This window comes from Orcinus orca, chromosome 10 (genome assembly GCF_937001465.1).
Source record: "Orcinus orca chromosome 10, mOrcOrc1.1, whole genome shotgun sequence".
NCBI lineage: Eukaryota > Metazoa > Chordata > Mammalia > Artiodactyla > Delphinidae > Orcinus > Orcinus orca.
Genome location: NC_064568.1, coordinates 17,897,166 through 17,924,134, shown reverse-complemented (window position 1 = coordinate 17,924,134; position 26,969 = coordinate 17,897,166). Strand labels below are relative to the sequence as shown.

The 26,969-nt window shown below is 40.5% G+C and overlaps 1 protein-coding gene across 2 annotated transcripts in view; it reads right to left on the bottom strand.

The window, feature by feature from the left end:
• Positions 1-26,380, bottom strand: part of SHQ1 (SHQ1, H/ACA ribonucleoprotein assembly factor) — a 92,099-nt gene extending 65,719 nt beyond the window's left edge. For both annotated transcript variants that reach the window (XM_004268022.3, XM_049715564.1), the window contains exons 1-6: positions 26,106-26,380; positions 21,213-21,277; positions 19,415-19,537; positions 18,255-18,415; positions 12,192-12,304; positions 2,752-2,879 (exon numbers count right to left, since the gene is read on the bottom strand). In XM_004268022.3, coding sequence (XP_004268070.2) covers positions 2,752-2,879; positions 12,192-12,304; positions 18,255-18,415; positions 19,415-19,537; positions 21,213-21,277; positions 26,106-26,248 — 733 coding nt within the window. In that variant the 5' untranslated portion in view covers positions 26,249-26,380. The remainder of the gene's footprint in view (positions 1-2,751; positions 2,880-12,191; positions 12,305-18,254; positions 18,416-19,414; positions 19,538-21,212; positions 21,278-26,105) is intronic.
• Between the last annotated feature and the right edge of the window lie 589 nt (positions 26,381-26,969).

Here is a 26,969-nt window from a genome sequence, read left to right as displayed (position 1 = left end):
AAGGAAGCCAGGTAATTCCTGGCTCTCCTGCCACTGATTTACTCTGTGATGACAATTTCCAACACTTACAGTATGCTAAGGATTTTAAGTACATTGTCTAGTTCAATCCTCATGACAAGTCTATGAGGTAGGTACAGGATTTCCACAGCAACCCAGAGAAGTTGCAAAGTCACACAGCCAGCCTGTGGAGGAGCAAGGCATTAAACCCAGAAACCCACATGTACCTTCTATGCATAACCTGATACTTGGCACATTTACAAGAGGTACTTTCTGTACAACACAGAATTCAAGTTGTTCTACCTTTATCACATGCCCTTGCTGTTTTTAAAGGTGATTCTTAGAATGAACCACCGCAATAGCTAGCAGAATATGAGTGTGCCTGAAGCACCAGTCTGGATATATGCCACAGGTCAGATAAAGATAAAGGGTCAGGAAGGCCAATGGTTAAAGGCACCGACTGGCTTAACATTCTGTTAAAATTACACATAGAGAACTAACTCAAAGCACGGCTGACACAGAAAACAGGACCTAGAACAAGCTGCAACTGATCAAAGCAGAGCAAGTTAAAATTCAAATCAAAGGTAATGCCGTCTCTCGGTTTTTAGGGCAACTAGTGCACCCTTGTGGACAGAAAACTTAACTACACAACCACCAATTCCTCCTCAGACCACTTCAGTAAAATACTGAACCCAAACTGGAGAAAATGATTCACTAGAGAGCACTGATGATTTAAGTTTGAGCAAACTTTCTGAGCAGATCCACATGGCATATACAGTTAACTATCTATATTGTGTTAGCAATCTTGTACCTGAAAATTCGCCTACATGATATGGGAGGTCTCTGAAAGATTCTTAAACTCAAATCAAATATAAAACCAAGGATTTGTTGAAAACAATGTAAACAAGAGTCATTACTTATAAAAGAGTTTCCGTTGTGCAATATAGAGTCCATTCCAAAAAATTACAGTGGCAATTTTTCAACCTGGTAGAGATCACCTAAATTCTAATGAAACCTAACTACAAAAATATTTACTGCAATATTTATTTATTCTACAAATATTTACTGAGTACCTATTACATAACAGGTTCTTTCTAGGCTCTAGAAATAGAGCAAATAGCAGGATATTGCATTGCTATGCGGAGGATCAAAACATTGTGCTGCAACAGCTACTTCAGAATGAGTGGTCAAAAAAGACCACTGCAGAACCCTGTAAACAACCCGAATGCCCACCAGTGGTAAACAGACCACGTGGCCACTAATCACGACACAAATATACAACAGAACACTAGGCAGGCATTAAGAGCCTCAGGTAGGACTGTAAGTGCTGAAGAAAGAGGTACAACATACACTGCAAACTGGAGAAAGCAGTGAGAAGAGAGTGTATATGAGTCTATGTGTATACATTTCTTAAAGCAAATATTTAGATGTCAGGATATGCATTAAAAATACCCCAAATTGGGCTTCCCTGGTGGCGCAGTGGTTGAGCGTCCGCCTGCCGATGCAGGGCATGCGGGTTCGTGACCCGGTCCGGGAGGATCCCACATGCCGCAGAGCGGCTGGGCCCGTGAGCCATGGCCGCTGAGCCTGCGCGTCCGGAGCCTGTGCTCCGCAATGGGAGAGGCCACAACAGTGAGAGGCCCGCGTACCACAAAAAAAAAAAAAAAAACCCAAATTGTTTGTAGTGATTACTTTCAAGAAGAGGAATTTGGAGTGGGGAAATTCTATATTCCATTTAACGTATTTGCGTGTGTGTGTGTGTGTGTGTGTGTGTTTGTGTGTGTGTGTATTCCTTTCATTTAAACACTAAATTTTGCGGGGGGGTAGTAAAATTGTTCATTCTCAAATACTGCATAGAACAGACTTTTAAAATTTTAATACATATACTTTTTATTATATAATTTTCAAGTATACAGCGTTAAAATTCAGCATTTGTATATACTACAAAGTGATTTGTATATACAAATACTGATTTGTATATACAAATTCAGCATTTGTATATACTACCACAACCACACCACAAGTCTAGGTGTAGTATTTTTAATCAGTGTAACAGTGTAACTGAATCAGTGTAACAGAAAACACTGACCTACTAGAAACTGTTTTAATTCTAACTTACGGACTTAACACACCAACCTCCCACTCAGAGAAGGTGTTAATACAAGGCCCATCTAAGAAATGACTCTGTGCATAACATTTAGCTTAATATTAAATATGGCACAGCAGTCTCTCGTGGCTCATAAAACCCCCCAGCTCAGCCTTCGCTGGTAAGAACTGGCTCACCTGCTCTCTGTAAGGTACAGAAGGGAAGATAATTAGTTCTGCTTCCACCTGAAACCACATGTGAAAAAACTAGGAAGAACTTAACAAATTCATTCAGCAGACAAAGGGATTGAAAACTGGGTCTCTTCTCACCATTTCTAATACTCAAATGCCCTTGCCACAGAGGAATGGTCAGATCTCTCAAGCAGATTATTCAACAGCTACAAATATTCTGTTAGTGTCCCTAAATTTGATAAAAATATAAAAAATTTTTTAAAAATGTAAAAGACCCCAATGATTCAAAAGTAAAACATATTCCAAAAGAATTTTCCAAGACAAGTAAGTGTAATTATTGAGTGGCATTTCCCAGTCTGGGATGAAGACCCATTTCCAAAATTAACAAATCAAAATAACATCTTCACTCTATGAGGCAATTATAATTGTGTGCTTAGGAAAGGCAGTAAACAAATGACCTAATTTTGAGTTTCTTACCTAACGCATCAAGATCTTCTTGTTCCTGACTCTTTCCCAAAGAAGCCATCATTTTTGAATACAGATCAATCCACCATGGATTATATTCCAAAACCTGTTTAACTGCCTCATCTTCAAAAAAGTCAGCTCTGGGGAAAAAAAAAATATGAAGGGGCTTGTTACACAGAGTTAGGCTGGTTTTCACTTTTTAAAATTTTACCTTAACTCATCACATCTGCACTAGAAATACAGACTAAAAGTACATTTCAAGGAAAGACTGAGCACTGCTATTACTTTTGTTGTGGTTACTAATAGTCATAAGTAAAAAGTAAACACTGGACTAAAGGGATATTTGACATCTGTGATCTCTTTAGACAGAAAGTACAGAGAAGACCAGTCCCCTTCTGAAGTCCCATGCCCTGTACCACAGCCATGTGGGATGAAGTGAATCTGAACACACAATGGACTGAAGCCTAGGGCTTGTGCGAGGTTTGCAAATATCACAGATTTTTGTAAGGTTATATAGTTAAAGGAAAGCATCTTTTAACTCCACCAACAAAAAATAAATAAACACATGAGAAGATTTAGGATACTACATATCCACAGATGTGTCTCACACACACACACACACACACACACACACACACACCCCTTATTTTTTAGCACGTGCACTCATGTTTCCTTCCATGATGCAATCTATTTTATTTAGCTATGCTAATCTTAATAGTTCCTTAATTTAAAACTACTGCAAAAGATAAAAGCAACCTTTGTAGAGAACAGAAAATTAATTTTCCCACACTTTACTTTCTCAGTTTTAACTAGGAAAATAACTGCTACATTCAAAATATACTCTTGGAGGTCACTTATTCAGAAACTATACGGTCTTGCACTCAAAGTTGGAAACTGATATTCTTGGGAAAAGAATGAAAAAAAGTATATAACTCATGGTGGAAAATTCATTTATATTTCAGGTAATTAGAACCTCAAGACACTGGCTGTTTTGGTAAACTGGATTTCCTAGCTCACAGTTTTGTGACCTTAAATATTTTTTCTTTCAACTGAGATACTGCAAAATTTTTTTCATTTATTTATTTTTGGCTGCGTTGGGTCTTCGTTGCTGCGCACAGGCTTTCTCTAGCTGTGGCGAGCAGGGGCTACTCTGTTGCAGTGCGTGGGCTTCTTATTGCAGTGGTTTCTCTTGCTGTGGAGCACAGGCTTTAGGCACGCGGGCTTCACTAGTTGTGGCACACAGGCTCAGTAGTTGTGGCTCGTGAGCTCTAGAGCGCAGGCTCAGCAGTTGTGGCGCACAGGCTTAGCTGCTCCGCAGCATGTGGGATCTTCCCGGACCAGGGCTCGAACCCATGTCCCCTGCATTGGCAGGTGGATTCTTAACCACTGTGCCACCAGGGAAGTCCCTGAAATATTTTTAAAATTAAAAGGATCACAGATAACTCACTGAGTTCTTTGGATGTGCCAAGCACTGCACTAAGTACTCTTCATCAATTATTTCCTTGAATCCTCACACCACCCCCACAGGCAAGGGGTGCTATTAATACTCCCCTTTTACATGAGTAGAAACTGAGGGTTGGAAAAATTGTATATCATGGTTAAGGTCAAAGAACCAGTAAGAAGTGTGGCCACAATTTGGATCCACTGAAGTCTCAGTCTGAAACCCAAGCTATTAACCAATACAAACATTCCATTTTTATGACTGAGGACATAAGGCACATATTGGACAAAACTGAACAGCAATTATCTTGAAATAGTAATTCTCAATATCAATTCCTGTCAGGATCAGGCTGCTGCCCAGGACACTGGCCTTGACAATTCGGTGGACCGCAGTGCCCTTTGCTAACTTGGGATGTTAGCAGACACGACTGGAGAGGGAATGGCTTCTGCTTTGGGATGGGCTGCTTGAGGTGTCCTTGCAGGACATACAAACAAAGACCTGTCCAACAGGCGGTCAGACATGCAAATCTGATGCTCAAGAGAGACACCTAGGAGTCCTGAGCATTCAGACAGTTACTGAGGCCAGAGAAGAGGACAGAATGCCCAGGGAGAAAGAAGTGGCACAGTGAGAGGAAAGGGTGTCGAAAGCTGGGGTACCAAGGACATTTAAGTCAAGGGTAGAAGAAGAGCCCATCTGAAAAGATGCTGTTTTCTCCCCAGGAGAAAAATACTGGGGGAAATTGCTTCTGTAGAACAGTATCTCTGCCACCTTCATGCCCTGCCCCCAAAAAACTTTCAAAGTGTTTTGAGTAAAATCTCACTAATACAGTCCCTCATCTAAACTGGGATGGTTTATTCTTTATGATGCCCAAGATCTGAGGTCAACTGATGTTCTACTTTCCCGAATAAATTATTTTCAACTTTTTAAATGCCATTAATTCAACGAGCATTCACTGAGGGCCCTCTATATGCGGGGTCGGGCAGATGAAGATCAGTAAGACTCAGTCCCTGCCCTTCAGGGCACCACAGTTTAACGGGAGCCACAGACACAAACCCAGAATGTTACAAAACCATGCAGTAAAAACAAGATGAGCTATAACACACAAGCAGCTCCTATGCCAACTTGGAAGGGAGGGTGCCAGGGGGTGACAACTGAGCCCACCCTTAAAGGGTAAGTCAAAGTTTTTCAGGGAAAGCGGGATGGGGTGGGGAAATAGTCAGCAAAGAGAAACCAGGAGTAAAAAGTGTGTGAGAAGCGGTGTAGTACAGGCGGGGAGATGCCAACATTCGCCACCGCCACAGTATGAAATGTGGGCAGGGGGTGGCAAGAGAGATGCTACAGAGGCAGGTGGCGTCCAGATCACAGAGAACTTTCTATACATGCTAACGAGTTAGGAGCTTATGCTGTAGGCAAAGGAGAACCCAGTAAGGGTTTAAGCAGATTTTCACTCTCAGTACCTAAGACATCTTGCTGGTAGTCTTATGGTTGATGGATCTGCAGAAGTGCAGGCTGGAATGAGAGATGCCAACTGGGTGTTAGGGGACAGCTGCAACAAACTAGACACAGACCACAGACGAGGGCCAGGAAGAGACGGAGTGAAGGACAGAGCAAGGAGATAAACGGTACAATTTCAGGATTGATTGAAAGGGTGGGATAAGAATGAAGTCAAAGATGAACCCCAGATAGTCAACGAATCATCCCAAATTAAGGAGCCCTGTGGATGAAAGGCTCTTGGTGCTGCAGCCAGGAGTCAGTGCTGTGCCTCTGAGGTGGGAGAGCCAACTTCAGGACACTGGTCCACAAGAGGCCTCCCAGCTGCACATAATATCAAACAGCAAAAATCTCCGAGAGATCTCCATCTCAACGCCAGCACCCAGCTTCACTCAACGACCAGCAAGCTACAGTGCTGGACATCCTATGCCAAACAACTAGCAAGACAGGAACACAATCCCACCCATTAGCAGAGAGGCTGCCCAAAATCATAATAAGTCTACAGACACCCCAAAACACACCACCAGACGTGGACCTGCCCACCAGAAAGACAAGATCCAGCCTCATCCACCAGAACACAGGCACTAGTACCCTCCACCAGGAAGCCGACACAACCCACTGAACCAACCTTAGCCACTGGGGACAGACACAAAAAACAACAGGAACTACGAACCTTCAGCCTGCAAAAAAGGAGACCACAAACACAGTAAGATAAGCAAAATGAGAAGACAGAAAAACACACAGCAGATGAAGGAGCAAGATAAAAACCCACCAGACCTAACCAATGAAGAGGAAATAGGCAGTCTACCGGAAAAAGAATTCAGAATAATGATAGTAAGGTTGATCCGAAATCTTGGAGATAGAATGGACAATAGAATGGACAAAATGCAAGAATCAGTTAACAAGGACCTAGAAGAACTAAAGATGAAACAAGCAATGATGAACAACACAATAAATGAAATTAAAAGTACTCTAGATGGGATCAATAGCAGAATAACTGAGGCAGAAGAACGGATAAGTGACCTGGAAGATAAAATAGTGGAAATAACTACTGCAGAGCAGAATAAAGAAAAAAGAATGAAAAGAACTGAGGACAGTCTCAGAGACCTCTGGGACAACATTAAACGCACCAACATTCGAATTATAGGGGTTCCAGAAGAAGAAGAGAAAAAGAAAGGGACTGAGAAAATATTTGAAGAGATTATAGTTGAAAACTTCCCTAATATGGGAAAGGAAAGAGTTAATCAAGTCCAGGAAGCACAGAGAGTCCCATACAGGATAAATCCAAGGAGAAATACGCCAAGACACATATTAATCAAACTGTCAAAAATTAAATACAAAGAAAACATATTAAAAGCAGCAAGGGAAAAACAACAAATAACACACAAGGGAATCCCCATAAGGTTAACAGCTGATCTTTCAGCAGAAACTCTGCAAGCCAGAAGGGAGTGGCAGGACATATTGAAAGTGTTGAAGGAGAAAAACCTGCAACCAAGATTACTCTACCCAGCAAGGATCTCATTCAGATTTGATGGAGAAATTAAAACCTTTAGAGACAAGCAAAAGCTGAGAGAGTTCAGCACCACCAAACCAGCTCTACAACAACTGCTAAAGGAACTTCTCTAGGCAAGAAACACAAAAGAAGGAAAAGACCTACAATAACAAACCCAAAACAATTAAGAAAATGGGAATGGGAACACACATATCGATAATTACCTTAAATGTAAATGGACTAAATGCTCCCACCAAAAGACACAGATTGGCTGAATGGATACAAAAACAAGACCCATATATTTGCTGTCTACAAGAGACCCACTTCAGACCTAGAGACACATACAGACTGAAAGTAAGGGGATGGAAAAAGGTATTTCATGCAAATGGAAACCAAAAGAAAGCTGGAGTAGCAATTCTCATATAAGTTTTATATATATATATATATATATATATATATATATGTAGTTTGCTTGAGTGCAGTGTTTTTTGTTTTCTGTACTGAATTCATTAGCATGGGTCGGTATAAAATTTAGCATAGGTCAATATGTAATTTGTAAACTAATAAGGTCTTAAAAGTGAGGAATTAAGTCTTTTAAATTTAATTATTTATTGTAAAGAGCAGAATAGCATACATAAACAGGTGCCTAAGGAAAACTTGTATTCTAATATGGAACTCTCATGAACACCTTTTTTTTTCTTCTAACGGTATGATAGTAGGCCATTTGATTATTTTTATGGCTTTAACTTTACAACAATGAAATATTCGTAAATTTTAAAAAGTATTTTTCTTTATTTGATGCGGGTGGGATACTGGAGAAATGAAAGGTCAAACATCTATTGAGGAATCCATACTTGTCTATATATTGTGTACTTTTATTTCAAGAACTGATTTAAAATTCCTAAAAGGATGCTATAATAAGTTATTATGCCATTTTACAGACTGAATTAAGTGAATTTCAGGGAGGTATGAAACTTGCCTAAGGCTATCCAGCTACCAAGCGGTAGAAGTGAGAATTAAATCCAGGTATACCTATAAAAAAAAAATAAAATAAAATAAAAAATAAAAAAAAAAAAAAGAAGGCGAGGGCAGCACCAGGGTATGGGGTTGTTAGTTTTATAGGGGTGAGTAATTTCATACGCTGATGAGTGGGAGGAGTATTCCAGCTATTTTGGGGAAGGGGTGGGGATTTCTAGGAATTGAGCCACCGCCCACTTTTTGACCTTTATGGTCATCCTTGGAACTGTCGTGGCACCTGTGGGTGTGTCGCCTAGCTTGCTGATGTGTTACAATGAGTGTATACTGAGGCTCAAGGTCTAGTGGAAGTAGACTCGTCCGCCATCTTGGACCTATTTTGTTCTAATCAGTTTATGTTGTGTCCTCGGGCTATGTAATTCTTTTAAAGGTTGTGCCCTGCCCCCTTTCCTCCTGTTTCATATTGAATATATAATATTTACCAGAGTATGTTTTAATAATTAATACATGATGTATAAAAAAAATAAATAAAAAATAAAATGTAAAAAAAAAAAAAAAAAAAAAAAGATGAACCCCAGGTATCTAACCTGGGTGACTGGGATGAAAAAAAGGGCATTCCACCAAGCAGAAAATTCAGGAAGACTTTACAGGTAACATGATGAGTTCGATTTTGAATATGTTGAAACAAAGGAGTCAGTGAGATGCCCAGTGGCTCTATAAACCCTTAACCTGGCTTTTCTTCATAGCACTTATCACAGTCCAAATACTATCCACTTCCCCACTAGAGCGTAAGCCGCATGAGGGCAGCTACCTCGTATTCACCACACTCTCCCTGCTGTCTACAACACTGCCTGGCACGGAAGTCATTCAAACAAATATTTGTTGAACAAATAAGTGCGTACGTGAAAGGATGAATAAGTGACATGTTTATCCCAGTGCTTTTTCCTAAGGTTGCTGTTTTGAATAAAGAGCCACCTTGGAAGCAGATGATCCTCTTCTCAGCCTTCTAATTACTACTTGTCATTTTGAGATTTCCTCAGTAAATCCAGAACCCTGATCAGTCTGTCATCTTCTTTAACAAATGTGTAGCACTGTACATTACAATTTTACTTAACACCCCGGATTAGGAGGTACAAACTACTATGTATAAAATAAACAGGCTACAAAGATGTACTGTACAGCACAGGGAATATAACCAATATTTTTTAATAACTTTAAATGGAGTATAATCTATAACAATTTTGAATCACTATGTTGTACACCTGAAACAAATATAATATTGTAAATCAAATATATCTCAATAAAAAATAAAGAAACAATAAAGAGGGCCTTCTCTTGTTCCAAAAAAAAGGCACCCCAAATGCTATACGATCATTTTTGTCCCTTTTCTTATCTCATAGATATTTTGAATGTTGACTAAATTCTTTTACTTTCTCCCAAAGAAGGAAATAAATGAGATTTTATGAACTGGTTGAAGTAAAAAATATGCCAACAATTAAAAAACACTTTGCCTGGGAAGGAAAAGAAAACACCACTCTCAGCAAGAGAAATATGAAAACTTAGCTATAATAAGCAAAAGGGAAAGGACTATGAAGGAATGTTTCAAGATGCCTTCAACATATTTTACTGTAAAAATACTACTCAAAAGGAATTATAAATGGCAAGAAATGGATAATAAAAAAAAAATAATTGTTTATGGATCATCTATATGCCCAGCATTCTGCTGGGCTGCAAAACATAGGGGGCAAAAAAAAAATCACACACTGGTACCCATACTTTACAAGAGAGGATTTTAAAAACAATAATAATCTGAAGTCATTTATATGTGCCTTTGAAACGTGTACATTTTTGTATATAGTCAATTTACCTTTCCACTTTAGGATGAAATTAAAATTAGTTTTCCTTAAGCTCCTAAAAACTCCGACAACATGAAGAGACATCATGACTTGTGAGGACAAGTCAAACAACTTGAAAATGTCATATATTATGCTAACGTAATATATTTTATATTATGTATTACACTGGCATATATATGCATTACGTATTACCCATTTACGTATATTGATATAAATGTCTAATACAATGCATGCAATGTACTGTCTGCATGGTAGATAAGAATTTACAATAAACTTTTTCTTCCACTGTACTAACCATTAAGAACAACAAAAAAAGCACTGAGCTAAAAAAATTTAACTGAAAATTTAAAAGAATTTTGCTTGCACTTCATTTAATATAATACATTTGGGTGAGTCAGTCAGCTAATATAAATAATGAGTAACGCAAAAATGACAATTTGCCGAAGTCTTATTCCTACCAGAAAAGTCACAAAGAACCTTTATCTCCTGACACCCACTCTCCAACTTGCCTGTGACTAAACTTAAGTCACTCGTGTAAAAAAAACTCTTCCTGGAGAAATGCGAAGAACATTTCATGCATACTATTAAAGAAAATGTGGTTTTCTGGATAAAGAACCAGAAGATGGAGAAAAATAAGGGCTGCTTCTAATACCACACTGCTAAGTATAAATTCCAGTTTCTTGATTTTCTCAGGCCATATCGCTATACTTCGAGTTTTAGAAGAGAAGAGATAGGCAGTTCTGCTAATTAAGCTCCCTCCCACTCGAAATTTCTGTCTTGTAAGGCTCAATCTGTTCTCATGCTTGCCCGGGAAATTCGGTGACAATGAAATCTTTCTGCTTTAAATATTCAGCATGATTCTAAATGCGTTTCTTCAAATTATTCTTCAGTGGACCTTTAAAATCACAATTGGAGAGATAAAGGTAATTAGAAATGGCAATGTAAATGGAGTTGAATCTCCCAGACGTCCTCCAAAATATAACCCAGCCTGCTCTTACTCAGCTTCCCTCAGGATGTCCAAGAGTTCCCCCATTCATCACTACACATCACTCAGCCCATTTGCACATCACAGGATATATTTCTGCCATTCCAATTAGTCTCCCACTGTGTCACAGGAGATAGAATGTTAATCACAAGAGCAACAGCAGTTAAACTGAGAGTGTACATGAAAAGGAAACACAAAATGACAAATGGAAAGACTCTTTTCAAGTCCTGGCCGAGCCACTTAGTAGTGGTGTGACCTTGGATGAGTCCCTTAACCTCCTTTCCTCAGCTGTTGTGAAAACTGAATTAAATAATCACATGAGAGCACTTGACAAGCTGAGAGCACTATACAAGTATAAGGGAATATGACGATGATAGCTGCATATATAACAGTTTAAAAATCGTGGGCCCGGAACTTGGGAAGAATAATAATTGAGGTCTACATCAAAACACGACTCACATCCTAGGAAAGCCACCGAGTACCCACAGAGGCCCGGGGACAACCACTTCTTTGAAAGAAGTGCTGCTATCGAGGCCAATGAGAAACATCACAATCTTTCCGAGGCAAGTGATTATTTACCTACCCATTAATTACATCTGTTCCTTAGACAAATATAAGCCTGACAGAGACACACGATGGCTCAAGACACAATTAATGCAGGTGGGAAATACAGCAAAACTTAAAAGTAGATTTTGTTTATACCCACCCCAATGAACAGTTATTTGTTAATTTGAAACAGATCCTCGATTACAGGTGCCAGTGGATGAAAGTGTTGGGAAAACCCTGGATCAGCCAAGAAACGTGGGACATGTAGATTCAAATTCTTAAAAGAAATTGAAACATGTTTTCAATTATATATACCATTAATCACAGCAAAGAGTCTCCTGAAAAGAATGGTACCTACTATTCTCATGGATGCAATGTTCTATTTTTAAGTTTGGCGAGGAAAAAACTCAAAGTACACTAAAAGACTTCTCTGGTGCTGCAATGAGGTAACGAAAAACAGTATCTTACAAAGATCACAGAGGTATAACAGTTGTAGGCTAATTCAAATGTCAACTAAGGTTGTGAGCCATCACTAAATTCTAGAGTCCAAAAAAGCACATACCTAACAGTTAAAAAGATACTCAAAAAATTTTTAAATACTCAATGTCAAGTAAATTATTCAATTCTCAAAAAAAGCAAAACAAAAAAAAATCCCTCAATACTCACAGGTAATGATCAGGATCAAACTTCGCCAGCTCAGCAGCCAGGCGTTTCTGCCTTCGTTCAGCTGCAGGGGTGGAATCTGGATCCTTAAGATCGATAACATCACTCAATTCATCCTAAGAACACCCAGGAAAGAAAGAATAATTGCTATCTCCTATTTTAGTGATGAAAAATCTCATTTTGTACAAAATGCCCAAACACAGGAAGAATCTAATTGATTGGTAAGCCGTGATACCACGTGTGACATTTAGATTCAAATCCAGCAAATGTTCGTTAGACACCTACTACCTGCCAGGCCCTGTTAGAAGCTTTCACATCAATTATGTCACCTAATCCTTAAAACAAACAAACTGATTAACATAGATTAAGGTTATAAAAGTTTAACATGAAAAACAGAGTAATCCTCTGCAAGCAAACAGGAACATTTAATTCTGCACTCATTCCCCCATTTACTCCCAGAGATTTGAAAGTTAGGAAAGGCAAGTTGAAATGAATTTCTAGACCCAAGACAGAGCTGCTGCTGCCAGGGGTGCCACGTCAGCAAACCAAACCTTGGTAACTTCCGTGTCCCTGTAAATACTCGCCTTGAACAGAAATGCAGGCTATCCAGTCGACCCCCACCCCAAGGCCAAGCCAACTGTGGGCTCTGTCCTTATTTCCTGGTCCCTTCTCACCCCTAACGAGAATTGTTAAGGGCAATTTTGATAGATATGACTTTCCACTTGAAAATTTACAAATCCAATCCCAAGTAATATTCAACCTTACTGTAATCACCTTCACCTGGATGAGTACATACTGCTGTATGGCTTGTTTCCTAAGCCCAACCCTACAGAAAACAGGTGTATTAGTAAAACCACCTACAATGCCACATGGTCTTCTTTCTTGTGATCAGAATTATGAAGGAAAGAAACTTTGTACAATGCAAAATACTCCTAAAGCTCTTTTTTTTTCTTTCTTCAGTCTGCCCTTTCCTACTACCAACCGCAAGGGATAGTAGGCAAACCGGAAGCAGCTTGAACACTATTAGCTGAAAAGAAGTCAAGGGAAATAAGTTGGTAGACAGTTGTGGACGCAAACCATTAGAACAAACTTGTAAATTGAATGGTAGGTTAGTGCCTAGTACCCAGGCTTAAAGTCGGCAGCTATAGCACAGCAAAATCACTACAATGAAACCAGCTACACAGAATCAGCCAGGGAAAGACTAGGATACAGAACTCCCCACACAATCATAATTTCTGCCCTTAAAAAAAAAATCTCTCTTCCCTATCACAATCCACTGAGCTCAAGTAACATCAACAACATTTAATATAAGCACATTCTAGTACAATGAAGGGGCCCGGGGAACTTTCTGGAAGTCACATCCAGAACATCTTAATACTTTTAAGTACAAACATTCTGGGCAAAAATCAGATCACTGGCTGTCCCCAAGCTTAGGAAAATTTGCATTCCAAAAGTTCTTTTACAATTTACTTTTGGAAGACTCAGAATGTATTTTCCTATAGACATACTATGATAAATAACAGAGAATCTCAGGGCAGCCCGCAAGTTTATTCAAGTCAAAATAAACTGTAAATAGAGCACTCACAATACAAAGTTCACAAGTGTGCAGCAATGCTTCCATGGGAAAACGCTTTCAGAGCTCTAGTTTCACCCATCAGAAGCACCTCTCCCCTGAGCAGGACAGCCTGGACTCTTCCTCGCTTCTCTGCCTCCTTACCTGCCTGGCATCAGCTCCTCAGCCACAGAGCCAGGAGGGGCGGTGAAGCAGGCCCTGCGGGAGACAAGGACGGTGCTGTGTCCGCAGGACTCCCCTCCGCTGGATGAGTACTCAGAGCCGCTTCCTGCCCGGGGACCCCAAGTCCCTCTCCCCAGCAGCCTCCAGTCCCCGGATTTGTTTCCTCCTTCGAGCCCCAAGGAGTTCCCTGCCTCCTGCCCACCACGACACACACACATTTCTGAAAACAGCCTGATGAGGTAGAAGAACCGTGACTCTGGAGTTAGACAAACTCTGAATTTAAAAGCCAGGTCCAAAAAAAAAAAAAAAAAAAAAAAGCCAGGTCCAGTCTAACTGTGCAACCTCTCAGCCTCAGCACGCTCACTGTGAACAAACTAGACACGCCTCCGTCACAAGGCTGGGACTACTTTCCTCTTGCTGCTGTAACGAAATGCCACAAATGTGGCTTAACACAACACAAACGTAGAGGTCTAGCGGTCACAAGTCCAAGGTCAGTCTCACTGGGCTAAAACGAAGGCGAAGGCAGGGTTGGTTCCCTTTCGGACGTTCCGCGGGACCGTGTGCTTTTCTGCCCTTTCCAGCTTAGAGGCTGGCTGTCCTCACTCCTGGCCTAGGAGCCCCTCACCACAAGGCTCCTTCTCCCTCGGCTTCCGTCATCATGCGCTTGCTTCTCTGTTTTCACTTTGACTCTCTGACCTCCCTCTCGTAAAGACCCTGTGCTTAGACAGGGCCCACCTGGATAATCCAGGATAATCGTCCCATCGCAACATCCTCAGCCTCATCACATGTGCGCGGTCCCTTTCGCCATGTACTTAGTACATAGGGTCAGTACGTGGACATCAGGGGCAGGGGTGAGGGACAGCATTCTGTCTCCCATAGGCTGTTAGAAGGGTTAAATGAACTAATATGAGCAAGGCCTAAGTACAGGGTGTGATCATTCAAGAACGTCAGTTTCTTTCTCTCTGACTCCCGGCTCCACTGCTGTTCCCTGTGGCTCAGGCGCTGACTTCCTATTGAGAGCACATACCCTCTCTCCTCTTCAGCTGCCTCACTTGCAAGTAGTAAGAAAAAAAAAAAAAATTGGGGAGCCAGGGAGGATTATAATGTCCTGCTTCATTATTTCATCTGGACCAGATACAAGGTCAACAACGGGGTATAATCTTTCAGACTCACATTTCAGAGGATAACTGGACCGAAGTAACCCCAGGCATTTCAAAACCTTAACTGCACCAAGAATAAACCCAGACTCTTACCATGGCTCAAAGCGCTGCAGAATCTAGCTGCTGTCTTGTACTTCAACCTCATCTCCTACCTTCCCCTTCTGGCTCAAATACACAGGAGCCACACACCAGACTTCTTGCCATCTCTGGAACACTGAGTCTCTGCGCTTACAGCACCCTTCTCGTCATTCAGGACTCAGCAAATGTCACCTCCTCCAAGAGGCCTTCTCGGGGCCTCCTGGCCAAAACAGCACCACCCCGCCCTGGCTCTCACATCACCCCCTTCTCCTTCACTTGTATCTGAAATTATCTTGTTGATTTGCCCTTTAGACGATTACTATCTGCCTCTCCACTAGAATCTTCCATGAGGGCAGAGATCTGGTCTGTCTTCTTGCTTACTGTGCCCCCAGCACCCTGCCTGGTGTTCACTTTCAAATTGCTCATTCAGCAAACAGCGTGTGAGGCTCTGCTCTGAGCTAGACGCTGCTCTGGGCGCTGGAGACCTGGAAATAAACATACAGACAAGGCCCCTGCTCCCGTGGGAGTGAGAATTCAACAGCCAGAAGAGAATTCTCCCCCTCCTCCCCCAGCCTCCAGACTCAGGGTGTCCACACAGCTGCGCAGCTCGTGCCCCGCAGAACGTGAACGTCCACAGCAGTGCAAGCCCCGCCCAGGCCTGTCCTTCGCACGATCATCCGCAGCGGCCCTGTGCCCACTGGACCCTCAAGAGAAACTGGAACTAAAAAGTGAAGTTAGCTTGGGGTAGTGAAATCAGTCTAAGGCATCTGTCAACCAAAGGGAAGGAAGAAAAGAGGATGAGAAATGACACGCTACAGCAGGGTGAAAGTGATTCTCTTTCTGTTTTGAAAGCATTGCTAAGGTCACTGCTAGGAGAGCTATTTAAAGACCAGAGACTCTAGGATTCTTGCTGCTGGCGGCCACTGTCACCAGGAGCCTGCTGTGAAGCCCTGACTTGGAGCAGCCAGAGCAGCTTTCCAAAGGCGCCCTGTGGCTGGCAGCAACTTCAGAAAGGAGACAGACAGACAGAGAGAGAGAGAGAGAGAGCGAGAGAGGGCACGCACGCGCACGTGTCTGTATGGGGAGGGGGCTGACAGAGATTGTGTTTCAGCACACGTATTTTTATTTCCATCTCAGTATCAGCATAAAATACCGATGCTCACAAGCCAACCCTGTGTAAATGGCTGGTGGGAAAAAAAGTATGAAGGACTATACCCTCTCCCCCAATAAAGGGTTAAATTATTCAATTCAGAGAAGATACCTGGGTATTGGAATTATGGAGGATGTTTTACTTTGTTATACTGTACTTTCAAAATGAATACGTATCACTTTTATCATCAGAGAAAAATGAAGCTACATTTCATTTAAAGGGGTGGTGGTGGCAAGAGACTAAAAATACTAGTAAAGTATGAGTAGTCAGCAAAACTCTATGGATATTTTCTCATCCAAAGGCAGCACCAGAGAAACTATAAACTTGGGAGAAAACATTTTCTCACTAGTTGAGAAAACAGTGGTTTCTTAAACACATCACTTTAAAATAGATGTTCTCAAAGCTCTTATTTATGCAAAAGTGGTCTCAGTTTCCTCTAGCTGGTTTACTAGCAGAGAAAGGTCTTGGGTGGGGGAATAAACTAGGAGTTTGGGATTAACATATATACACTACTATATATAATAGATAACCTACAAGGACCTACTGTATAGCACAGGGAACTATACTCAATATTTTGTAATAACCTATAAGGGAAAAGAATCTGAAAAGGAATATATATATATATTTTTTTTTTTCCTCTCTCTCTCATTCCTTTATAGCTGTAGACGGGTGATCCCCAAATAGACTAATACTACTCTCAGCCAAACAATTAAGATCCATTTGCTGTAGTTTCTGCTGTAGAAAAAACTGACTCTACTCTTACTACCTCAGAGATGACCTGGGAATGTGATTAGGGAGAGAGAATACAGAGAAACGATAACTCAGCAGAAAAACATAAGGTTCTGAACGAAGTATCTCATCAGCAATATTTGCTCTTAAGTAACTCCCAATTTTGTTCCCTTTAAGGAATCTTGAGAGCATTTTATATTTCTCAAGGGCAGAGGTCTTTCTAGCATCCTATTCTTTTTGTCAAAGAGTTTTCACAATGTAGCATCTCCTTAAATTTTCTCAATGGCCTTATAAAGTAGGTGAGCAAATTTATCCCTGTTTTACAAAGAGCAGACAAAACTTATTTGTGGTCAAATAACTGGCCTGCATCCGAAATCTAAACAGAGGTACAAGTGGGACTAAAACATAGGTCCTTTAACTTTCCTTAGCAGACTCAAATATGTCTTACTATAATAAACCACATGCTAAGCAGGTTTAACATCCTCTACCCAGACAGGGATGAAGTTAAAATAAAACACTGTTCGCCACCATTTCTTTCATTTAAAAAAAATTAAGACCCCATTATGTTGTTTTCTGTAGTACAAATAGAAAATAATCCAGAATCTCCATTTCATTCATGAAGTAGAATTTACTAGAATGTTTGAGGAACAGAAAGACTAATGTCATTCCTTTTCAGCCTAACTGACAATCAGATTTTAACAAGAGATTACATTCAACCCCCATCAAGAGTAAATAAACAAAAGTGCCTACTGTATATCAAGAACTAAACAATTTCACAAAAGCCACAAACCCATTCTCACCAGGAATATTCTGTCTCATTTACATATAAAACAGAAGAGACATCAAGCCACAAGTATACGATTTTCATTTTTTAGAGGTATAAAACATAAAGCTTTTCAGGAAGTATGATGAGAGAGGGGTTCTGTTCTGTATTTTGGAAACTTCATGTCCACAATAGCAAATGAAGTGGAAAAAAAAGGAGACCAGGGCACCTTCCATGTGTAAGCGCAGTGAGACTGGGCAGCACAGCCAGTGCAACGGAAGGGAGTGAACGTCCGAGTAAACGACTACGTACAAGGAGCTGTGGTTTGTGCTCTAAATACGTCACCTCCTACAATCTTCATAAAAAACCTCCAGGTATAAGCAGAACTGAAATTAAAATACGCAAATAGTAAAACCCTTGGTATATACCAAAGTCTTTTAGAGAAACATACCTGTAACCGCTGAAACACCCCTGAGCGTAAGTTTCCAAACCCATAGCGGCACTCCGGATTCAAAGTACTTTCCGGTACCTCTTCATAGGGAGACTGTTCAATTTCCCAATCAAACTCTTCATCGTCATCTTCTACTCCTTCCTCAGAAACCTCAGAAGCACCTAAATGTGCGAAATACTAATTTGTTAAAGCATTGGATTTCCTAGGTACAACCTGGGGAAGAAAAAGTATAGGAAAAAAATGCCTGCCCATGTACCCCAAAAGACATGTATAAGGATGTGAATAGCCCCGCTATTCTTTTTCTTTCTTTAATTGAAATACAGTTAATGTACCATACTAGGTTCATTACAGGTGTACTACATAATGATTTGACATTGGCAAACATTATGAAATGATCACCATCTGTCTCCTTACAAAGTTATTACACTACTATTGACCATATTCCTTACACTGTACATTACATCACTGTGGCTTGCTTATTATGTCACTGGCGGTTTGTACGTCTTAATCCCCTTTACCTATTTCGCCCACCCCTAGTCTCACTAATCTTATTAGCGAAAAAAAAAAAAAAATAGAGCCAACCCAAAGTTCCATCAGTAGCAGGATGCATAAATAATAAATGCAATGAAAGCAAAACGCATCTCAGCTATATGTGGATAAATCTCACAAAAAATGTTACGTGAAAGAAACCAGAGAGCACACAACGCCTGCTGTATGAATTACATACACAATTCAAAACCAGGCTACACTGAGGGTAGTGGTTACCTTGGAGAGTAAGGAGGGTGAAATAACCAGGGTAGGATTCCAGGATGTGGGAAACGTTCCATTTCTTGACCTAGGCAGCGTCCACTTTATATTTACTACACTGAATTGTAACCTTCTGATTTTAGCTCAAGAGGCCAATATTTCGCCAAACACAGAGATGCTATTTCAATTCATCCCAAAACATGACTGACCTACAGGTTCAACAGAGTTGTTTCTGTCTTTAACTTATGTGTCAGCAAATGAACTATTTTCACATGGTGTCACATGACTTCCTTATCTTGTCACCTGAAGTATTTTCTCCAATTTCCTATTTGCTATATCCCTTTTCCCCTAGAAACACACAGCATTCCAAATATTCGTTTACCTGTATTCCCTCCCAAAGGCAATAAACATACCTATTTCTTCCACAAGTGGTTTTGCAGTCCTGGATTTTCTTGGTGCCAGTAGAGCAGTTAACATGTTCAGCCCTTCAAAATGCTGGCCAGGAGTTTCTTTGGGCAATCGAATGGTAAAAATTCCTTAAAGATAAATTTGTTTTATGCTTAGCTAGATTTAAAACTACAAAGACTTCACAAATACAGTTAAGAAACAGGTATCTTGGTAAACTGTAATTCTATTACATAGAGCTCCAAAATTACACCCTTATTACATAGTTAGTGAAAAAGGCTCAAACAAGACTTTTCAGAACCACTGTTTCAGCTGTCACCTCTATGAGAAATTAATCTGTTAAAGCCACAGAATACTTAAATCCTACCCAATATCACCTTCACCTATTTATAATATTAAAGGTTCAAGTCAAAAATGCAATGGCCTGAGAAGGCAATAGCTTAGGGTTACCCGTAGCTACTCATAAGATTTATTTCTGGACTGGGGGGGGAAATCAGGATATTTAATCCAATGAAGAAGAGCAGCAGTTTCAAATACACATGAAATCTTAAATAAGGCAATGACGGCTTGATAAAGTTCTTGATATCTCAAGAAATATATCCCTAAAGTCTGTCTAACGCAGACCCAGATTCCATCTGTGTACTCCTTTTCTTTCCTTGACTGGGTTTATCAGCTTCATCTAGGCTTGCCTATGAATGGATTACATTATTCACTACTCTTACATTTTAAAACAGTTTACCTCTTTCAGTGCACTTAACCCATATTCTAATGTATCAGCTACAACTAAACCCAAATATTTCCACATATACAACCTTCTTAAACCCCCATGTACTTTCAAGATTTAATAACTTTACTCCTGTATGCAACTTACTGCAATTAAAAGCAGATTTACTACCTAGAAAGGCAGTTTCATTATACTTTATTACCACATTAGTTATATTGTGCTATGGGTTAGAACTTTGTCATTTAACTCTTTCATCCCATCTTTCCTCCCTTACCCTAGTTCACTGAGGTCAATAAATAGTCACTGAATAAATCACACAACAGTACACAAGTTTATTCTTACTCCAGATCCAGTGACAAAGGAAAATCCAGTGGTTTCTACAGAAGGAAAATAAATGGTTTCAAGACGAGTTGAAATGAAGGGCTTATCAATTAGGAGTAGAAAATTCAATCAGCCTTTAAATGCCCCCTATGGACAGTTCCTCTCTCACCTACATGTAATTAAATTTTAAGACTGAAAATTGCACAAGAAAAAAGAATATATATACAAATACATATATATATATAAACATGAATATATATACTGAATCACTTTGCTGTACACCTGAAACTAACACAATATTATAAATCAATTATACTTCAATTAAAAATAAAATTTTAAAAAGAAAACTGTAATTTTTTAATTAATAAATTAAAAAAATTTTTAAAAAGAAAAAGAAACATTCGACTCACAACTTACAAAAATCATCCACATCTTTTCTAATCAGTCACCTCCAACAATCTAACTTACTAAATGGAGGGAGAAGTAGGAAATAAAACTTCTAGACAGCAAAGCCAGAGTATATGACTAATTGAACTTTACTTTAAAGAATATTGTGAAGTACTTTAAAGGACTGAGGAAATGTAATTGTTAAAAATCCATGAATAACAGGCACTGGACATTAAGAAACGATACAGAGTGACAGGGGCAGATTGCACTTGCCATACACCTAAAGGTCCCCATAGTACATGAGATTATTATTTAACTACTCCAACAGGAAGAATCCAAAGGAAAAAAACTAACAAAAATTCCAAAGGCAATACCTTTATCTGCAGCATAGGATCCCTGCTCGCTTCCATTTTCTACAATTCTTCCAGGAAGGGTTAATCTGCAGATGTAATAAAAGGTCTCATGAAGTCCTTAAATTACAAAGCATCATAAGGGACCATCCGTGATATTAAACATCAACAATTTTAGAAGGATAATCCTAGCATTTAAATTTTACAAACTAAATAACTTACATTTCTTCTCTAGCTAAGAAGAAAGAAATCAGAGGTGACTCATCTTTCTGTTTGAATAGGCGCTGTCACTGATAAAACACTTAAAAAGAAAAGCCACAATAAATATTAGATATCATTACTGTTACAGTTTTTTCCCTTCCTAGTGAGAGTTATTTATATACCTGGTGCCTGATACAGCATGGGCTCAATAAAAGTGTACTAATTAGCTTCCAAAAAAAAAAGAATCAAGAAATGAGAAAGAATAAAGAACCAACAAAACCAACTGTTTATATTGGGCAAATTACTACTTTTAAGTAGTACAAAAAAAGGCAGAAAGCAAAAGTGTTTTTCTCATATCTCATTAATACTATATGGGGATTTCCCCCTCTTTCCTACTAAAGGACATGAACTGATTTCCCTGTTTGCAGTTTCACTCTGGGTCAGTCAGTCTTCCACTTAGGCCCCAGAAGAATTCTTCTAAAACAGAAATTTGATTGTCACTTTTCTATTAAAAAAGCTTCTATCGCTGCCTTGATACTGACTAGATAATTTAAACTCACCAGTACTACATGAGGCCAGCTCCATTCCACTCCAAACTTAAAATATGAACCTCCTTTCCTCCCACACCCCCCTCCTCCATGCTACCTATTCTAACATCATCACCATCATCATCATCAAACTTGGCAGACCCCAAGAGGTCCGGGGCTTTCCAACCTACCTACCTTTGATCCCAATGTTTCCTGAAGCTACAACACATTTTCCAAACAAAAATCTCTTCTAAACTCAGCCTAAAGATTCAGTTACGAATAAATTAGTTTGTTATCATGCACACAAACACTAACTTTACTCTCAGAATCTGAATGGAGTCCATTTGTGGACTTAAGTCTAAGTTGTGCCATTTACTAGCTCTGTAACTTTCTTGGTACAAGTTCATTAACTTCAAGGCTCATATTCATCATTTATAAAAAGGGAAAAATAACAGAATCTATCCTAGGGTTACTCTGAGGAAGAAAGGATAATGTAAAAAGCTTAGTGGCTAGTACAGTAGGCAAGCATTCAGAAACTGTGAACTATTATTATCATCTCCCTTCTCCTAAATCCTTTGTAACTATAGAGTTAAATTCGTAATGCATGATGGTGAAATCATATTTGCTCACAGATCTGCCTTCCCCACTAGACTCTCAATTCCTCAAGGACAGGGGTGAGGTTTTATCCATCTCTGGTATACTGTAGCAAACTGTATTTCCAAAGATGGTCCATCTCACATCACTCCTCCCAACAGTGCAATCTATGTCCCCTCCCCTTAAAAGTGAGTGGGCTTCTGGAACTGTTTTAACCCATGTAATATAGCAGAAGTGACACTGTGATTTCTGAGGTTAGGTTATAAAAGATGACATGGATTCTGCCTTGCTCCCTGGAATATCTGCCCTTAAAACCTTCAGGTATCATGGAAGTGGTCCAACTCCCTGAAGGAATCACAAACTAGACCATGAAAACAGACCACACAGGGAGGTCCTGAGACCACTCGAGAAGAGATTCCCTCCTCCACCCACCCTATCAGCCCCCAGTTGCTTCAGCCCTTCCTGTCCCAGGTCTAGTCACCGTGTGACTACAACTAAATTAAAGACCTCAAGCCAGAACAGCTCAGCCAACACCTTACCAAATCCCTAAGGCACAAAAACCAAGAGAGGGAGTTAAATGATTGTTGTTTTACACCATTAGGCTTGACTGGTTATTTAGCAGCAGATAACTGCAACAGTAAGATGCTCTTAATAAATAATAATACCCACCATTTACTGAACACATAATTACCAGGCACAGTAATAAGCATCATGCATGTATTATCTCAATCCTCACATCAACTCTTTAAGATCACTAATATTAGTTCCATTTTACAGATTAGGAAACTGAGACTAAATAACTTGCCAAAAGTCACAGAACTTTAAGTGTGCTCAGACCCACAACTCCCGAGCCTCTGCTACCCAAGGAATGGATGAATTTGTATTAAAACTACTCTTTAAATTGCTTCACACGTCCTCTTACTTGGTCTTCATCAAAACTCCCAAACTTAAGCAAGTGGCTTTTATTTTGAAATTTTTATTGTATTGCATTTATTTTACAATCCTCTCTCATTTAATATCTTTTCTCTGAGCCTCTGCGCTCTCATCTGTAACATGGGTAAATAACAGAACCTACTTTGTAGGACTGTCCTAAAATCAAGTGAGATAATTTACATAAAGCAGTAACCTGAAGTAAAAAGTCAATAAATGTTTCTTAACACCATCATCGTCTTCTACCCATTCTTCATGTTCTGGCTTAAATGTCACCTCTTCAGAAAGGCTTTCCCTGGCCACTTTGAATAAACCCAGGCTCCTTTTTATTCTCTATCAGTGCACTTTACTTTCCTTCAGAGAAATTACCACAATTTGTAGTTATATGTTTACTTGTTTATTGTTTTTCTCTCCCCACTAGAATGAAAACTACGTAAGACACCACCACATCCCCAATACCAAAAACAGAGTCTGGAATATACCATGAGCTCGATAAATCAAGCGAAAGAACGAAAGAGTGAAGAAGTACGGAAATGCAATATATTCAGATAGATGGATTAAGTTAAGGCCTAATAGATACCTGAGCAAAACTGGTTCAGGCCCAGTGAAGGAACCAGCTCAACTCAAGAGCAATGTCTGTGCTGGGAAAGTACTTAGTTGGGCAGGAAAGGTAGGCTGGAATGAGAAAGATGAGGAGAATGGATTTTCCCTTGGCGGAAAGGAGAGAACAAGGTATTGACAACGTTAAGTAAGAATAATCTGGCTGTGTCCTCTCTAAAATGGGGCTAATAATAATGCCTATCTCTAAGGATCGCTGTCCAGGTAAAATGAGACAATGCACACAAGTACTTAACCCGCCACTTACACGCACTGCTTGCCCGCCACACGAAAGGGGAGGAGAAGGGGTTAGCTGTTACCACTGCTGTTAGGTTTCTTCAAGGAGAAAAATGCAAACAGACAAGTGCTGAAGGTCCCTCCCTGAGGCTTGGGGGGCGACAACCACAATGAGGGGGCAAAAACCAAACAGAGAAGCAGACAACGAGGAGGTAGGAGAACGAGAGGACTTTGGCGTCGGCGGGGCCAAAGAAGGCGAAAATTTCAGGGAATAGGGAGCGGTCAGCCAAGAGGTCGGGGAACAGAACGTGGACTGAGAAAAGTCAAATGGACGGGTCAGCTGGGAAGTCAGCGCGCGCTGTCCCAGGGCAAGGATGACTAACGCAGAGCAAAAAGAAAACAGAAAAAGGGACAAGAACTAGGGCAACAGGACAGAAAATGGAAAGGCGATATGGTCCCAAACTCCACGTTTTACAGTGGCTCCGGAATCTCTTCCAGGCGGGGATGTAAGAAGGTTTAAGAAAGGATGACCTCAGAATGGGAGAAAATATTTGCAAAGGAAACAACTGACAAAGGATTAATCTCCAAAATTTATAAGCAGCTCATGCAGCTCAATAACAAAAAAACAACCCAATCCAAAAATGGGCAGAAGACCTAAACAGACATTTCTCCAAACAAGATATACAGACTGCCAACAAACACATGAAAGAATGCTCAACATCATTAATCATTAGAGAAATGCAAATCAAAACTACAATGAGATATCATCTCACACCAGTCAGAATGGCCATCATCAAAAAATCTAGAAACAATAAATGCTGGAGAGGGTTTAGAGAAAAGGGAGCACTCTTGCACTGCTGGTAGGAATGTGAATTGGTACAGCCACTATGGAGAACACTATGGACGTTCCTTAAAAAACTACAAATAGAACTACCATATGACCCAGCAATCCCACTACTGGGCATATACCCAGAGAAAACCATAATTCAAAAAGAGTCATGTACCAAAATGTTCACTGCAGCTCTATTTACAATAGCCCAGAGATGGAAACAACCTAAGTGTCCATCATTGGATGAATGGATAAAGAAAATGTGGCACATATACAATGGAATATTACTCAGCCATAAAAAGAAACGAAATTGAGCTATTTGTAATGAGGTGGATGGACCTAGAGTCTGTCATACAGAGTGAAGTAAGTCAGAAAGAGAAAGATAAATACCGTATGCTAACACATATTTATGGAATTTAAGAAAAAAAATGTCATGAAGAACCTAGGGGTAAAACAGGAATAAAGACACAGACCTACTAGAGAATGGACTTGAGGATATGGGGAGGGGGAAGGGTAAGCTGTGACAAAGCAACAGAGTGGCATGGACATATATACACTACCAAACGTAAACCAAATAGCTAGTGGGAAGCAGCCGCATAGCACAGGGAGATCAGCGCGGTGCTTTGTGACCACCTAGAGGGGTGGGAGGGAGGGAGGGAGACGCAAGAGAGAAGAGATATGGGAACATATGTATATGTATAACTGATTCACTTTGTTATAAAGCAGAAACTAACACACCATTGTAAAGCAATTATACTCCAATAAAGATGTTAAAAAAAAAAAAAAAAAGGATGAGCTTCTGCAACATCCAGAACGCACGCCTGGAAGAGTTCGCTTCCTCAGCACGTGCTGCAGGGACCTCGGGAAAACGTAGTCGCGATGCTGAGAAGTGCTCTCTTGTTCTTTCATCCTCCCTCGATAAGCAGTTATTTAATGAGTGAATAAATGTATAAATGAATCCCCAAAACACGCTTTTCCCGGAGCCAGGCACCCGGAACTCGCCTGAGAAAGTACGGCTTGGCGTAGAACCTGAAGTCGACCCCCTCGAAGTAGACGTCGAACTCGGAGACCCGGGCGTAGGGCACGCGGATAGCGACAGTCAGGAAGTCGGGGTCCTGGCTAAGGTCGAACGCCGGGGTCAGCATCACCACGCCGGACTCTGGTGCCCAAGTCGGTCACTCTCGCAGCAGTCGCAGTGCTGCCGCTCAAACTCTCCAAGAAGTCCCCACGCTCCGGTGCCCCCTCTGATAGACACGGCGCTTCCGGCTCGAGGCGGAAGTGCTCGTGCGTGAGAAAGGAAGTCCCGCCCCACGGCGATCTCCGTGGAGACGGGACGCTGTTAGTGGGGAGGTGGAGAAGGAACGTGGGGAATGAGCCTTTGGGCGCAGAAATTGAACCCAGGGCATAACTTGGAAGAACCTGGGCTAGAGTCCGCCTTGGACCCACCAAGCCTCTTTGGAGGTTCTTAGAGATGATTTGAACATTGGCTTTGCAGGCAGAGAGACCCGCGTTTGAATCCCTTCTCTCCAATTCGCAGCTGTAAGACCTTGGGGAAGTTACAAAACCTCTCTGTACTTCAGATATCTCTTCTATAAAATGAGGCTGGAACATAGACTCGTAGAGATGATGTGAGTACAGCATGGAATTATGCATGTAAAGCTCTAACAACATACCTGGCAAGTTGTCAGTGTTCGGTGTGTTGGAGCCGTCACCGCAGTAGCCACAGAAGCATCGTTACTGTGGTTTTCCTTAGTTCTCACCTGCTTTGTCAACATTCCACCTTTCTCCCTCTCCCTCTCCATCTGTCTCTACCGATTTCTATCTCCTCCTTCTCGCCCTACACGTCCCTCTCCCTGTATCTTTTTC